Consider the following 16,062-nt stretch of genomic DNA (forward strand, 5'->3'; position numbering starts at 1 on the left):
GATTGATTTTGTGACAGAAGAGGAGGAAGAAGCAAAAGAGGTCTCGCAACCAGTCAAGGTTGGATTGGTTGTTGGAGTAGGAGGAGGAGGAGGTTGAGGGGGTGATGATCTGTTTGAATTCCAGAGTTGAAGGGGGAGGAGGAGGGCAACTTATATTTCAAAAGGCAGGATTGATTGACGACAGGTCGAGTCGAGATGCCAAACGTGGATGCAGAGACTGGCCTGTCCACCTACTCCTCCTCCCTCCCCCGGCACCGCACCACAATGAATGCGCGGGTCACAGTAGACGTGGGGTACGAGTAGGTTCAGAACGGTCGAGATGTTGTTGGTAGTTGGGGAAGCCGGGATGTGGATGGGACTTGTGAGGGGTGGGCTATCCCTGCCCTGCCCTTCCCCGCAGAGGAGGAGATTGATCATCTTGGTCCCCTTGTCGTTGACCACCCTGGTTGATCATACGGGTGCAAACGGAGCCAGAGGAGGAGACGGACTATGACTAGGATAAGGGTTAAGAGGAGGTGGTGCGGGGAATGACAAGGACGAGGCGTCAAGGACGGGCGCACGTTTTGACTCCATGTCTGTTAGGCCATGGATTGACGCAATACAGACTTGGGTTTGAACGCATTCCTTTTCAGTTGATGTTACGTACAAACACACGGGAACTGACATGATTAACCGTGTCGATCGCCGTCACTGTACATAGAATGTCTCTCTTCCCGTCTGGGGGAAGCTCCTCTGAGTGGTTCGTAGATGCGGAGATGCCGTGGTGACCACCACCACACTCGGAAACTCGGCATCGCGATGCTACACGGGTAGAGACGATGAGGAAGGCAGGCTGGGTTAGTCAAGACGGTAGACGCACGCTAGAATGGCGGAGGATTGTTTTTCTTGGTCGGTCTAGCGTCTCGGCGTTACTTTGACTGCCGATCGCTCGCTGAAGTTGACTCCGCTGACCAAACCAAGTCTGCAACCTTGGGGATAGGCTTAAGCAGCATAGGCTTTAAGGTGCATTGTTAAGCTTACACAGATTATTTTGTGGAGAAGAGTAGCAACCGGACTTGTGCTCCTCTCCAGCTGCAGATGGACGTGGTGTTGGTCGGGGTCACAGATTTCTGCTCCTTTCCCCGCTTGAGATGGCGGAACGAACCAGGCTTGAACCAAACAGAGGCCAAGACAAGGCTGCATCTTTTCTCCAAACCCCAGTCGCGTCGCCTCTTCCATGTTTTGATTTGGTTATGCTTGTTGTTTTGTTGGTTGGGTTACATGCGGGTTCGCAATTTTTTCACTCTCTTCTTTTCTTCTTCCTCTCTTTTAATGGGACAACAACCAGGTATCGTACAGGGATTCACTCTCAGTACCACCGTATGTTTCATCAAGGCCTGGTCCAAGCGCTTATGTTCCCTCACCTCTCCCATCTCCATCTCCGACAACGCGCGCACGACGAGTCAGCTTCTGCAGTTTTGGTGATCATCGGCACTTCTGTCGAGACCACTAGCCGATCCTTAGCGCTCATGACCTCATCCTAGTCTCGTACGTAGTTGGAGGTTTCCTCCGAAACGAGGGGAAATTATCGCCAGTAACCGGAACGACGAGTGATAAAAAAAACAGAGTTTCGTTTATGGACATGAATATCCGGTCAAGGGCCAGGTCTGGTCTGGTTCATGTCGGGCGCGCGATGGTTCCATTCGCTAACCTACCGTACCTACTGCGTGGCGTAGAAGGGATTGTGGCCCGCTTTTGCTTCTAGAGAAGAAAAAGAAACGAAAAGACGCCTCTTTTTCTATCGGTTTCGGATCCGCGCAGCCCATCCCATGTGTGCTCGTGCCGGTTCCTTGATTTGCTAGTCTTGTGGTTTGTTCGTTCGGATCCGCGCTTTGATAGCACCCACGCAGCGCAGTCACAGTCACACACTCAATTTAAGCGACGCGGGTCCAACAGACAAATCTTGCCTCTCCGATTGTGGGGAATAGATTTCCTCCCAGTGAGAAGAAAAAACGTCCGATCCACAGCTGCAGACACATCTTCCCTCCTACTGGTCACTTCCTTTAACTGGTTCTCTCCCATGGTGGGCGGCAAGGACGGCACGGTCATGTCTGGGCCCCAACCTCGTATGATTGCCCACGAGTGGCCCCGTTCGGTTTTTGACAACTCTGGGGCCCCATACGGCTGATATACTGCTTCTGGAGCAAGTGGCGAGACCTTACCCGAGGTTAATCTGACTCTTGTTCCTTAGATCCGGGGTAATATCCGGGGATTGACTTTTGTATCTCTCTCTCTCTACCGGTGTCGGGTCCGTCACACTGCGTAGCACACCTGTCCTTGTACAGCGCACGCATAAACTTGTCGTCACATCTGGTAACATCAGGGGGGTTTCAACAGTCACAGACCGACACGACAGATATCATGTAGCAGGATAAGCCACAAAGTCCGTAGTGGTTCGAGATAAACTCAAGAGATGCATCGAGATGTGGGAGAGTCATTTTCTTCGTCTCCAACCCTTGTGGACCACTCCTCCAACTTCTCTCAATAACCTCTCACTGCATACATACGCGCGCCCGCTAATGCGCAGAAAAAGAGACGCACATGGCGTAACGCTCTAGAAGCCTTCCTTGCAAGGAGGATTAAAAAACGCCTCTTTACGCTTGCTTCATCCCCCCCCCCCCCCTGTCCGGAAGTTTTCCGTCCTCAAGAAGGACCCGTTGCCGCCTTGGCTGCGGACTCGTCTCGGTATCTGGCAATTGTTGGACGTTATCATTCCACGGCCATTGTTTGCCGCCAAAGAATGGGTTGGGCTGCCTCCCCAGTTATCGACTGTCCGTGCAAGATGAAGCACGCTCCAGATACAGAATCCTTCCCTCTGCAGGTGAATGTATGACTGATTAGAATAATCGCTGTCAATATAATCATGGCTTCCGTGTGACCGACGTCGAACCATGTGCGCGAGGTCCAACACCTCTCTGGTGCAATTCTCATACGACAAAGAGACCACGCGGAAGCCTTCCCGCCTTATGCTCCGGATTTTGGGGGACCCGGACATCCCCCTCTTGCTGTGACCGTCGGTGCCGAAATTATCCAACTCTTTCCGTGTCGCCAGCTTGATCGAGGCCGTTATCACTCTCCTCGAGGGCCAGATATTCGTCGTTGCGCTCTGGTGGATCACTCTGGGTGCTGTCACGCCATGGATGCCTGACGTCCCCAGAAATCCCCAGACTGATGCACTGACTGATCTAGATCAGCCAACCTAAGATCCGAGCTGAGATGGAATGCGTGGTTTATCGCCTATCTCTCTATCTCTCGAGATTCAAAAGGTGGGCCCGACCAAGTGCTTGGCATGCTTTCTATCTGAAGGTTTAGTTCGACTTGGCGTGTTGTATCTTGAATTGAATAGTGTTTATTGAGTGTTTGTTTCAGACGTCTCGTTTGATGAATGGTCGGGCTAGGTCGTGCACCCAAGCCAAAGGGTCATCATTCGTAGTGAAGAATTGTCGCAAGTGGTGTGATGCTGTGTTGCCTGGTCCCGCGAACAAATGTTGACGTGCATTTCACTTTGGATTTTATTTGCTTTATTTCACGCGTGTTTTCTCATCAAAACTTGCAAGGCCGGTTACAAGATAACTTCACTGAGCGTGAGTGCAGTTAAATGCGGTGAGGTGTCGTTGTGCGCAGGTGGCCGGTGGTTGCTAGGTGTCGTAGTATCGCATCGCAGAGCCTCACAACACCAAACGCATGTAGTTAAAATAAGCCATAGCCACGATCGCCAAGTAATCAGCCGAACGGGATGGCCATCTCCTAGTCAGCCTTGGCCTCAAATACGACAAGCTCCACAGGAAGCGTCTCGCGGCTAATAGCCAAGAACCGTGTGGGATCATTCGCCAAGGGAGCCAAGCACAAAGTGTTACTACACGCCCGACTCAAGTTTACGCTGAGAATCGTGGCTTTCAGCTGCATCAGGGATAGCATCGGGACAAGGGGGGCGTATGGTAGACTAGAAGCTTTCACAGAAGAATAGGAAAGCTTCTTTGCATATGCGGAACAACTCCAAATTTTTCGTGTGTCTGTCTCCAACAGTTCGTGGGCAAGGGGCGGGAAGGGATGGGACGCTGGCCCACAGCCATGGCTTGGGCTGCTACCAACGTTATGGTTTAGATGCGAAGCATAGTGTTTGTTCGAGAAGCCTTCTGTTTAGGGAGTGCAACAAGTCCCTTTGACCGATCAACTCTTCGGACGAGCGGGATGGCTGTGTGGCCGCCGCAGCTTTGAGTCGGGCTACCCTACAGACAAACAAGTTGGGGTTTGGGTATTCCAAGGGAATTTTCAGTGTCAGAGACTCGAATTTCATGAATGTCACAAGCTTTATGTCTGGAACCTATCTATGAAATTCAAAATAGCATTGTTGAGAACATAGGTTGACTGTGTAGGAGGTGCATGTAGGAAGCTGCCTAACCTAGACCTGATGGGAGATATGTTTGTGCTGTGATGATGGCACCACTCAAACACCATGCCAGTCCGTAAACCAGAATCAGGCTCTTACAAGTCACTACGCACTATCACATTCCCTTCGCGAAAAGCCAAAACTCCAGAATGTTGACTTGGGAAAACCCCCTCTTCTTATAATTACCCAATGCCAAGCTTCATTCTTGAGCTTCGTTCCCCGCCTATGGGAGCTTTCCACCATCCCCACTTCGTTTCTCGCTTCTCCGGCACTCCGAAGACGTGAAACGGCAAAGCCGTGTGGCCAGGTCACATGAGGGTCTATGCCACCGGCAAACCATGCGATAATTCTTCCGGCTTGTGTATCGGTAATCATGAGGCTGTCGAATTCCTCACCATCAAATCCTTATTGTTGCAGATATAGCCCTTCAAATTTTGGAGAAAATCGCCAAGGCGCTTTGGAGGCGTTTCCCCCCTTCGCCAAGGGAGGGGTCTGAACTGAGCCAAGGAGAGGGGATTCCCATGAGCCTCAGCTCTTGGCTTTGGAGAAAAAAAAAAGCCATGAGTCGACTTTCAAGCCACCCGCAAGCCATCCGTCTTGGAGTCGTATCGCCAAGAGACGCCCACAAACTGGAGTCGGGCTCGGAGTAACATGGCTGCGAACCCAGCTGAGCCCTATGATCAAAAATGTTACCGAAGCAGTGGGGGTCACACACAGGCATGTCCATGTCCTTCATTCCTTGTGGGACGGAAAAACTAGTTCGTCACGAATACAATATGCGTTTTATGGGCCACGGGTCAATTTGTCAAGCCTGACAGAGACGACGATCTTTTCCTTGGCTCTTGCGAAATCAAGGTCGAGCTTCCTCTTGGAGCAACTCCGCCGCCTTTTGCAAACTCCACTACAACGGCTTTTGGACAATACGAGTGGGGGTCCATTCAACGTTGCGACTCTGACAAGTGGGATGATGCGATGAGATTGCAGCATACCATGCGTTCGCCTTGCCTGAATTTGTCTTATTCAGGCCTCTGTTTGGCTGATTGCTTACTCTAGCAGATTGAGGCTCTGGGACATGTGGGAACAGGGGTTGCTCACTGCAAGAAATCCTACGGTCCTTGAAACGTCAACACTTCATCCCTCGGCCGAGTGGGATAGAGTAGGTCAATGCAAACTAGAGTTTTGACTACAGAGCTTGGCAATTCCCGGTGTCTTGGACGCGTACTCTTGAAAATCCAGTAAAAAAAAGACCGAATGTCATAAATCACAGCAACAATTGCCTCGCTCCGGAGTTCTCGGAACCCGTAGGCGAGGAACCATCTCGGATCGTATCCCGATAGCGTTGCCTTTTCATCCCAACTCGTCATGATGCCATGGGTCCGGGTTCATCTTATCAATCGGATCAGGTATGCCCAGCCATACGCCGTTTCAGTACTATCCCTAGAACGGCCCCAAGTCTCCGCTCTTCATCAACATCAGGGCCTACGAGCTCCACTGCATTGCCATGGACATGCCTCAATCGGCTGGGCGATGTCGGCAGGCATTGACGCCTAGCTCTCGGTATTAATGAGGCCTCTCCTCCCGCTTGTTCGAACGACTTTGAACCGACTACTCAACCTCACCAGTCGTTCCTTTTCTATAGCCTAGTTGCTACCACGGTCGTTCTTTGTTCACGAAATACACCTCGGGAAGGTTGATATACACGAGCCACCATGCGTACCTTTACTCTCCTCTCGCCGCTCATCGCCGCGGCCTCTGCCTACGAGCAGTGGGTCAACGAGCCCGACACTGGTCTGCAGACCTTTCTCTCCGCCTCCAACTGGACTGAGGGATCCAAGCCTGCCCTTAAGGATATCCGCGGCGTCCCCGATTTTGACTTTGCTGCCCGCCAGGTCATGACTGACCAGCAGTACGCCTTCTACCGTACCGCTGCTGCCGGCGAGTGGGGTGAGTCTTGACCTCGATACACTATGGTCTTGTACCTAATTGTTATAGCCTACCGTCACAACCTTGAGGTTTGGGAGAAGGCTAGACTCCGTCCTCACCAGCTCGCTAGCGTCACTGGTCTCAACGAGACTCTTGGCGTTAGCATCTTCGGCCACAACTTCAGTGCTCCCATCTTCATCTCGCCTGCTGCCCGAGGTGCCTATGGTGACCCTGACCGTGCCGAGCTCAACTTTGTTGATGCCGCTGCCGAGGAGGACGTTCTCTATGTCGTATGTTGAATGATGTCTAATTCAAGCTATCAAGTACTGACACTCCAAGGCTGCTCTGTATGCCTCCAAGACTATTGAGGAGATCGGTGCCCAGCGCAAGAAGCATGACAGCACCATCTTTCAGCAGGTAAGAAACCTCACTGAGTATCATAGTAGTCTCCGTCTAACACATCCAGATCTACTCCAACGCCAACCTTTCTGTCACTTGGGACGCCATGAAGCGTGCTGAGGCTCAGGGTGTCAAGGCTTTTGTCTGGACCATCGATGCCCCTGCCACCTCTACTCGTCACCGTGCTGCCCGCTACGACACCACCAACGCGTATGTTGCCTCAACTATCTATCCATTAGAATCACTCACTAACTGGAGATTAGTAACGGTGCCACCTCCGTCCTGAGCGTATGTCTCCACTAACATCCCCCTATCTTTTCAAACCACTAACATCCACAGTGGGAACTCTTCGATGAGATCAAGTCTCACACCAAGCTCCCTATCATTCTTAAGGGCATCACCACCACTGAGGACGCCCTTAAGGCTGTCGAGAAGGGTGCCGACGGTATCTGGCTGTCCAACCACGGTGGTCGCCAGGTCGACTACTCTCCCTCTCCCCTCGAGATTGCCTACGAGCTCCGCCGCAACGCCCCCGAGGTCTTTGAGAAGACCGAGGTTCTCGCTGACAGCGGTGTCCGATACGGCAGCGATGTTATCAAGCTGCTGGCTCTCGGTGTCAAGGCCGTCGGCCTGGGTCGCCCGTAAGTTTTAAGAATTCCAAAGGCTGTACACGTGTGCTGACATTTGATAGCTTCATGTACTCCAACATCTACGGTGTCGAGGGCCCCAAGAAGCTGATCCAGATCCTCAAGACTGAGATCCTTGCTGATGCTGCCCAGATCGGCATCAACGATCTCCACAACATCCCCGCCAAGGTGGTAAGTTTGCTCTTTCACTATGAACAAGAAAACGGCTAACAACTTAGCTCAACACCCGTGCCCTTGAGCGAGATGTCTACCTCATCAACGAGAACTAAGCATAGATCATCCATCCTTCATGTATATACTTTGATAGACGATAGACACTTGGATATATATATCTGCGCTAGACTTGCACCTGCTGACCTTGACACGGGGATTAAGTTTTGACGTATACCACCGCCTTCCTCAGTTATACGCAATCCAAAGTAGACTATACGCCGTCCCTAAATGGTCCCCGAGGTGGCGTAAGTCTTCTCTTTGCTACCAATTTTCCCCAGGGTTGAAGCCTAAAACTTTACATGCTCACCAAAGACAAAGCGCACGGGGCTTGGTCTCTTCCAGCCTGACTGTAGTTCACCTTGCCTCAAGAGCCAGGCGGATGAATATCCAAGTTAGATATCCATTGTATGTGCTGGTTACTTCACTGGCTGTACCGTGCATGAAATGGAAGCATTAAGGGCTACTAATCAACCGCCGCTCTGTTCATATTCTCAGTTAACAGTCTCTCCTCCACCACGGAGGATTTCTGAAGCTGCTTGTTTCTGTGTCTCTCGATGTCGTCTTCAGATCCGCCCTGCGTTCAGCCCGGCTACATTTTTTGCCCTGCTTGGAAACGACTTGGACCCGAATTTTAGAGCTTGTGACATCTGCCCGCATCGAAAACCGCGTATAATACTCAAGGGTGTGTAACATTATTTGGTATACAACACTCATCCCGTGTGGCGAATACCCTTCAAAGTAATTCTTCAGCGAGAGCGCTCATTTCACTGGCCGGTTTCTGGTGGCGAGGTAGAAACGTTCCCACGTTTTAACAATACAGATCCTTGAGGGCTGTACAGAGTGTACGAGTCTGCGTTATTAAAAATATGGTCTTTTTTGCCACTAGTGATCTGACGGGTTGAGGGCTAATACGTCAAGGATATAAGTCGGGAAGTTGCCACTTGATGACCCTTTTGTGCTAGGACTTGCAGCCTCTTATGATCTCTAGGAGAACCAGTGGTGAAAGAAGTAGAGGTACATATTAGTTAGCAGGAATTTATCTTAGCCCTGTAGCACAACGTGGCACAACATAGCACAACCCCCTCCCGAGGCTCAGCTTGATCGAGCTTGCGCATCATCCCGCCATTAGATCCGGTTACATTACCGTTGCGACAGACACGAGCGGTTCATGCGCGTGCCTGGCCCGTTATAGCTCTCAAGATGCTTGGTGGCCATACCGCTCAAAACATCAGCATTGTAGCTCGCATCCACCTCCTTCTTGATATCATTCAACTTTCTCCCTTCTTTTACCCTCATAACAGTCTATTACGGCGAATCCCGCGCCTCTTTGGAAATGGCCTGGTCACAGGAGGCTATCATTGCCCTCGTTGGTGTTCTCATTAACCTCCCTACCTTTGGTATGGTTCTTTGGCGCATGTGTCGAAGACGGAACAACACCGACAATTCCACTGGATCTCTGGGTGGGTTCACACTCAAAATTCCTTGGTCATCTATGAGTCTCTAACTGGTTCTTCTCGCATAGAGGAAGGAGATTCCGAAGTCCATATTCAGGCCCCATGGCGCTTCACCACTGATTACGCCCTCGCGTTGCCTTACGCTGTGCCTCTGATCAGCCTGGCACAGCACCTTGGTCGACAATGATGCAGATGCATGCATTGCAAGTTAGAATATGAAAATGAACGGCGATTTTGTACTACTTGTTGTATTCGAAGTCAAGATTAGCTTTGTCGCATCAATTATAATCCACTATTCCATCCTCTCTAACGTGGTCTGGAACCCCACCAAGAACTTTGATCCAACGATCTCGGCAATATGACAAGGGGTTAAACGGCATGATCGATGCGACAATAGAGGCGGAGGATGAAATGCTGGCGTGGCAATATCGGTCAAGACGGGTTGCTCTGGGAGATGAAGGAGACAAGGTCGTACGTGTATCCACCTATGAATTCTGCCATTTTGACATTGCCATGAACTCGACCAACTCGTCGTGATAGAATTCAGGGAAAATATCCTCAGCATACTGCTTCCAGTCCTTATCAGCCGTCCTCTGGAAGAACTTGACATACTCCCAGTATTCAGGATACCAGCCACTATCCTCCCAATCCACGAGACCCTGTATCTTTCCGTCTTGGACCAAGATGTTCCTGGGGGTAAGGTCACAGTGAGTAAAGACAATGCGGTGATCGGTTCGTAGCCGCCGAGAAAGCGCCTCTCGTACCAGCGGGGGAGTATCTTCGTAGAGGCCTGATAACAAAAACTCATTGAAGGCCTTTTCGTCGCGACATGGTGGGGAATGGTACGTAAAGTGGACTCTGGTATCTCGTATCTGTTTACCGTCACAAGCACTGATGAGGCCCTGAGGAGGAGCCATAGCTCTCATCTTTTCGACAATCACCCGAAGCTGGCGAGCGATGTCCTTTTTCTGATCGACTGACAGTTCAGGCCATAACGTGTTGAGACTTTGTCCTTGAACATATCCCATCCGTATCTGAACTTGGCCATCCGGAGCCGTGTTGGCGTCGTGTACAGCCGGCACCGGGATCCCAGCGAGGGCGGCGGCTCTGAGGGCATCGGCTTCTCCCATTTCTATGCGTTTCCCGGATTTGACGACAGTATCATCAGGGTGGAGGACGACTTTGCGGTTGAACATCTTGTGCAAAACCACAGCACCTATTGAAATAGTTGAGCAAACATGTGCCTCGTGGGATGTCCTTTTCAGACTAACCTGGCTCGGTCTCATCTTCAGATTCAGATTCATCTGAAGACCTCGCCTGCCCCTTGGCTTTCCTTCTCTCTCTGAGCTTGGCGAGGTAGAGGGAATCACCTGGCTGTGTCCCGCGTGAGCGTGACACAACGTAAGTCGCTGAAGTCGGGGTCTGTGAGCCATCCATTGCTAATTCGGTCTTTCAGGTGTGTTCCAACACAGAGTAGTTGGCTTCTAGTAGCAAAAAGAGATGGCAGTAATTGAGTCCAAGTCTGGGTAACACAGCCCGCTTTGAGGTTTGCCGTGTACCAATCGGTCTGTTCCACTAGACCGTTTTACGTCAGGATCCTTAGGCAGCTATGCAAACGTCCTGCACCAAAGTCCAAGCCTCCAAGGCAAACCACCCTACCCCACCCAATACACTGAATACGGGATACCCTGCAACAAATACCGAGGCCATATGTTTCTTCACAAAAGATTGCAATTTTATGTGCCTAACATGGAAAGCAAAGAGTTGATAGATATGTATGCTGACTTGTTGCCGCCTCCCTACCCTGGCCTTCTCTACTTCCAGAGAATTCCTCTTCTTGCTTTAAAGATGGGAAAAGGACTCGCGTATGTTTTCCCTGAACAAGTGCAAGAAGGTTGGTCGGGTATTGCACTAGCGGCCCTTTATTTAGTGCTTGTTTTGTTTTACTGCTTGATCTAGGAACCGCAGGGGTTGTAAGCTCCCGTGCGGCCGTCACGAAACCAACCCTGTCTACTTAGCTGTGAGAGCGAGCAAAAAGGCCAGATTTAGGACATAGAAATTTGAAAGAAAATAGCATAATTTACTTAATTACATTAAAGATCTTTATTCTCTTTTTTCTTTCTTATATCTTGCTTTACTTGCTCCCAGTTCTTTTATAAAGAAGAGCCTTTTCGCCGCCTTCGCTGAGCGCAGTGTCTGCGAGGCGACCGATGGATTGCAGCTCATGTTCCGGACAGGACCGACCGTCTGGGCCGGACCATATGCTGACAGGGTAAAACTGCATCGAGAGGCGTCCATGCAGCCACCTCATAGTTCAAAAGAGCGGAGAGGTAGGTAGATAAAAAGCTGGCAGTCTCATCTCGTTGTTCTCTTGTCTAAAAGTCTCTTCAAGGTCCTTCCTTCCTTCCTTTGGCCTTACAGCAGTTTTGGTCATATTTTACTTTGTTTCCTCTTTGGAGATGGCCTGGTCCTCGGAGGCCATCATCGCCATGGTTGGAGTGCTCATCAACGTACCCACCTTTTGTCTAGTCCTCTGGCGTATATTACGGAAGAGAACCACCGGCAACGCAGCAGGATCTTCGGGCAAGCTCAAGCAATATTATTTTCTACGAGTCTCTAACTAATTTATCCTGTTTAGAGGACGGCGACCCTGATGCTCCCCTTCTCGCGCCCCGACGCTCCACCTGGGAGCCTGAGTACGCTCTCGCATTGCCCTACCACGCTGTGCCTCTGATCAACATGGCACAACACCCCGGCCGACGATGACGCATGCACTGCATTGAAACTTGAGGTGTGAAAGCGAACGGCGATATTATATATAAGGGGCTGTTTATTCTCATTGTTGGCACTATTCATTGTACCTTAGAGGTCGATATTAGCTTTGTCGCATCAATTAGACTATGATCCACCCATTCCCTTCATCCCACCCTTTTCAGTGTCGTCTGGAACCCCACCAACTCAAGCCCCGTAGCTCTCCCATCCTCCACTGTAAACACCATCTCATCCAGCGCCTTGAACTCATGAACCGCCCTATCTCCCATTCCCCAGGACAAGCAACTCGCATCCTTCCAGAATAATTGCGCATTTACCTGTGCGATCTCTTCCGGCGATCCAAGATCAAATGCAGCGCGCCAGGCTACCTTCTTCCCTGCGGTCAGGTCTGTCGGGTACAAGCGCGCAGAGACCTGAATCTCGGGGAGGGTTGTCGAGATAGCAGAGAGGTAATTGAGCCAGTGGGAATTGACGTCCGTACCACGAACCGTCCATTTCGCAATATTTAATCCGGGACCTTCATCGTCGACTTCGAGCACGAGTGTCGAGTTGGTCTTCTTGTTGATGTACTTCCCAGCAAACGATGTCTTTGCTTGTGTCTTGCCGGCAGCTTCAATCGCAGGCAGCATTGTCGTGACCACCTGCGAAAAGAGTAACTGCACAACACCACCCGAAGTCTCAGGTCCGTCGGTCAAAATACTAATAACAATGTCATAGTCCGGAATCATGGCGACGAGTGCGTGGTAAGTTCCCAAATCGCCGCCTTTGGTGTAAAACTCAACCAGTCGCTCGTCGGAGGTGACGTTGTCGGAGCGCATGATTTCCCACGGCGCGCCGAGATACATGCCGCGAGATGTGGTAAAAGAAACAGGCTTGAGCCATTTGTGTGTGGCTTCGAGGGTGAGTTGCTTGTTCTTGAGGATGGAGGAGCCGAATGCGAGAAGATCTTTGGTGGAGGAGTAATAACCACCAGCCCTACTCAGTAAGTAATTACACAATATCGCCAGGTTCAATTACTTACGGGTCTAGGATACCCAAGGTCGCGTTCCAATAGACGTCGTCCGGGCTGATGGCACCAACAGAGTCCTTGGGCTTGGTGTAAGTCGTACTCGACATGCCAGCTACGTCCAACACCTTCTCTTGAACAAAATCTTCAAACTTTTGTCCAGAGACTTCTTCAATCACCAATCCAAGAATGAGAAATGCGACATTCGAGTAGATTGGACTCGTCCAGGGTGAGTACACTGGGGACCGTTTGCCAAAGTTGTCCCAAAAGTCTGGAGCTGTTAGCTGTCGAAGTGCAGGGCTGGAGGTTGACTTACCAGGTACAGTACAGGCCTTAACACCACTGAATCCGATGCAACCGAGAACATCTTTCGCCTCTGGAAGACCAAGCTGGGTCCAGTCGATGGGAAAGCTCGCCAGATCAGTAGCCACTACACTCGTCAGCCAGGCTCTCACAAAGCATGCGACGACTTACAGTCCGCCGGGATACCGCCCATGTGCGAAGCCAACGCCTGCAGAGAAATACGGTCCCAATCGACGACGGTGATGTTATTCTTCTCATCCTGCTGCTTGCCCAGCTTCCTCAATTGAGGAAGATATTTTGTCACTGCGACGTCCATCCTCACACCCGACAACTTGAGCGCCGCAAGAACAGTAAAAGCCTTGGAGACACTTCCAATACGATAAACCGTGTCGGCATCAACCTTTTTGACTCCACGTGGATCCAAATTCGCCGGTGTGTGGTGCAGATTGAGGATCAGCTTGTCCTCATGAAGGGAAACCATGCCGATTGACATGGCCGTGTTGTTAAAAGATTCTGTAAGAGCCTCTAGCCCTTTTGTTAGAGTTTTAACAGCGGCTTTAACAGCATGGATGGTGCTTGGACTTGTCGGCGCAGGAAGGACTGGGCCTAGGGGAGGACAGTGATTGTTCTTTGCAGCGAGGCCATCACCAACAAGCATCAACACCAGAGGAAGCAAAGTCGACTTGAACAACATGATGAACGCCTACTCTCGAAAAAACAAGAATGGCTTGCATGAACCAATTCTCCGCTCAACTGTGGACTCGGCCTCATGATATACATCAACTAACCCCCCTGCACCGCGGAATCCGGCATCACCAAGTAACTGTTGGTTCTCACATCACCACCCATGTGAAAGAGCACCACTTTCCTAATTCATCATCGTCCCAAGAACTTGGGAATCACCAACACGTTTCTGTTACCAGATTTCTGGTGCATTATCTGGAGAGATGGATGAACAACCCTGTCCCAGGTGATCAAGCGAGCTTTGATCCCTCGGGGAACACTACTGATCCTGGCCTAAAATCAGCTTAGCACGCTTTCGAATTTCCGCTCTGACAATTTGTGTTTCCCAGTAAGCATCCGCAAGTCTATCCCTTATTCCCGGCCAAGGAAAAAAAAACGCCGTAAACGAAACCATTCTGGGTAATAACACGAGCATCGCCGACTCAACCCCCAACATTCTCACATGCACCAACACAGTAATATCCTACATTCATCTCGCATCGTACACTCCTCCGTCCCTGCTCCATCGCGTAGACGAAGACGGCGCAGACGTTGGATCGGTGCGGAATCTCTGCCCGAGACCACCACCTGAGTAAGGAGTTGGCCGACGGTCGGGATACACCACTGTTCGCCGACGTTGAGGACGGTCGTCTTCGTAGTCGTCCACTACTTCTTCGGTGCCGTGGTACACGCGCGGCCTCCCGTAACTGCCCCGTTCGGGCTCGACCATTGACCTCCGCCTCGCTCGGCCTGTACCACCACCCTGGTAGCTTGCCTCAGGTCGTCGAGTGATAGGGGGTCGTGATATCGTTTCTTCGTCTGAGTGGACGGCACGGGATGTACCCCCCCTCGGTCGGGTCTCGTAGATGTACTCGACGTCTCTCGAGCGTCCATCCTCCGGGGATACACTCGATGCCTTTCCGGTGCGTTGCGGCATGCTGTAGTTCGACGGCGGCGTGACAGGTTCCAAGGGAGGATCGCTTGATGTGGTAGACCGCTGACCACCTGAACGTCTCTTCTCCTCCCTGGTGGTGCTACCCCCCGTAGTCGACCTCCTCTCCCACCGTCCATCCTGCGTCTCGAAATCCTGCAGAACCTCAATGACCCTCCTCCTAAAAGACCGGTCGTCCTTCGGCTCCATTGACTCCCTCCTCTCAGATGCCAACTTGTCCCTGATAAGAGCCTCGATAGCGCCAACGCCTGAGTCCCCGTAGTACGACGATTCCCTCCCCGTCTTGCGTAGACAGTCGTCGATGATGCGTCGGATATGTTCAAGGGTTTGGACGGATTCCACCGAAGAGGCTCGGCCGGCTAGAGAAGCGCTCGGCAGCATGAACTCGGACCGCACACGTCCCGTGTCAGAGAGGAGATCTTCCTGGCCCATCTCTAGCTTCTTAATCTGTCTTCTCATCTTGCCAATCTCCTTGATCAACTTGTCCTGCCCTGCATTGTCCTCCGCGGGTCTAGCGGTAGCAGGTCTAGCCGGAACCTTCTTCTTGGGTGGTGGTGGCCTCTCAGTCTTGGGTGCTGGCGTAGCTGACCGTTGCTCGTAGCCATAGGTCACCCTCGGAGGCCGTGGAGCACGGGGCGGAGGCCGGGATGGGTAGGTGTTTGTTGGTTCAGGCTGGTAGTATTCGTCGCCGTAAGAGTACCTCCGAGGATCATCGTATCCCACCGAAGGCTGCGTGGTTGGAGGATAGATGTAAGGCGGTTGGGCGTACTGACCGGGGTAAGTGTACGGGACTGATGTGTTGGAGGCGTATCGTCCAGGATAGGATGGTGTCTGATACGTTGATGGATAACTCATCGGGACGGCAGAACCCCCGTAGAGAGGGTTAGGATTGTATGTGCTCTGGACTGGGGCAAAGGGATGACCAGTATAGCCGCTCTGTTGATAAGTAGGCTGACCCGTAGCCTGACCCGGAAAGCGACTGCTGCTCGGTACATTCGCTGTAGTCGGCTGTAGAGGCTGACGAGCCTCGGCACCATCTCTGTGGTGTTGTCGAGTAGGTCTCTCGGGCTGAGAGTCGCTCATGTCCGTAGCTGTGGCATCCTCACAAGTAGGCGGCTTATAGTTCCCAGATGCTCTCTTGTGAGCCCTATAAGCACCCGATTGTTGTTTATCCATGGCTGTGTGTCGGTCCCCAATTGTGTCGTATGCTCAGGGGACGTGATCAGTGACTGAACGGTAAA

At 51.4% G+C, this 16,062-nt stretch overlaps 4 protein-coding genes across 4 annotated transcripts; 1 reads left to right on the forward strand and 3 right to left on the reverse strand.

The window, feature by feature from the left end:
- Positions 1-6,138: 6,138 nt before the first annotated feature.
- NECHADRAFT_85061 (uncharacterized protein) lies at positions 6,139-7,667 on the forward strand (the record flags this gene model as incomplete). Its single annotated transcript, XM_003050146.1, has 8 exons — positions 6,139-6,373; positions 6,422-6,642; positions 6,692-6,769; positions 6,819-6,961; positions 7,015-7,039; positions 7,091-7,392; positions 7,443-7,569; positions 7,617-7,667. The coding sequence occupies 8 exons, from the start codon at positions 6,139-6,141 to the stop codon at positions 7,665-7,667; spliced, it is 1,182 nt and encodes a 393-aa protein (XP_003050192.1).
- Positions 7,668-9,550: 1,883 nt separating this feature from the next.
- On the reverse strand, positions 9,551-10,502 carry NECHADRAFT_85062 (uncharacterized protein; the record flags this gene model as incomplete). Its single annotated transcript, XM_003050543.1, has 2 exons — positions 9,551-10,281; positions 10,337-10,502. 2 exons carry the CDS (start codon positions 10,500-10,502, stop codon positions 9,551-9,553), a joined length of 897 nt encoding a protein of 298 aa, XP_003050589.1.
- A 1,481-nt stretch (positions 10,503-11,983) lies between these two features.
- NECHADRAFT_48476 (uncharacterized protein) lies at positions 11,984-13,804 on the reverse strand (the record flags this gene model as incomplete). Its single annotated transcript, XM_003050544.1, has 4 exons — positions 11,984-12,812; positions 12,859-13,120; positions 13,160-13,273; positions 13,318-13,804. 4 exons carry the CDS (start codon positions 13,802-13,804, stop codon positions 11,984-11,986), a joined length of 1,692 nt encoding a protein of 563 aa, XP_003050590.1.
- Positions 13,805-14,359: 555 nt separating this feature from the next.
- Positions 14,360-15,997, reverse strand: NECHADRAFT_85064 (uncharacterized protein; the record flags this gene model as incomplete). Its single annotated transcript, XM_003050545.1, has 1 exon — positions 14,360-15,997. One exon carries the CDS (start codon positions 15,995-15,997, stop codon positions 14,360-14,362), a length of 1,638 nt encoding a protein of 545 aa, XP_003050591.1.
- Positions 15,998-16,062: the final 65 nt, after the last annotated feature.

The sequence above is a fragment of the Fusarium vanettenii genome (assembly GCF_000151355.1).
Source record: "Fusarium vanettenii 77-13-4 chromosome 9 genomic scaffold NECHAsca_6_chr9_2_0, whole genome shotgun sequence".
Taxonomy (NCBI): domain Eukaryota; kingdom Fungi; phylum Ascomycota; class Sordariomycetes; order Hypocreales; family Nectriaceae; genus Fusarium; species Fusarium vanettenii.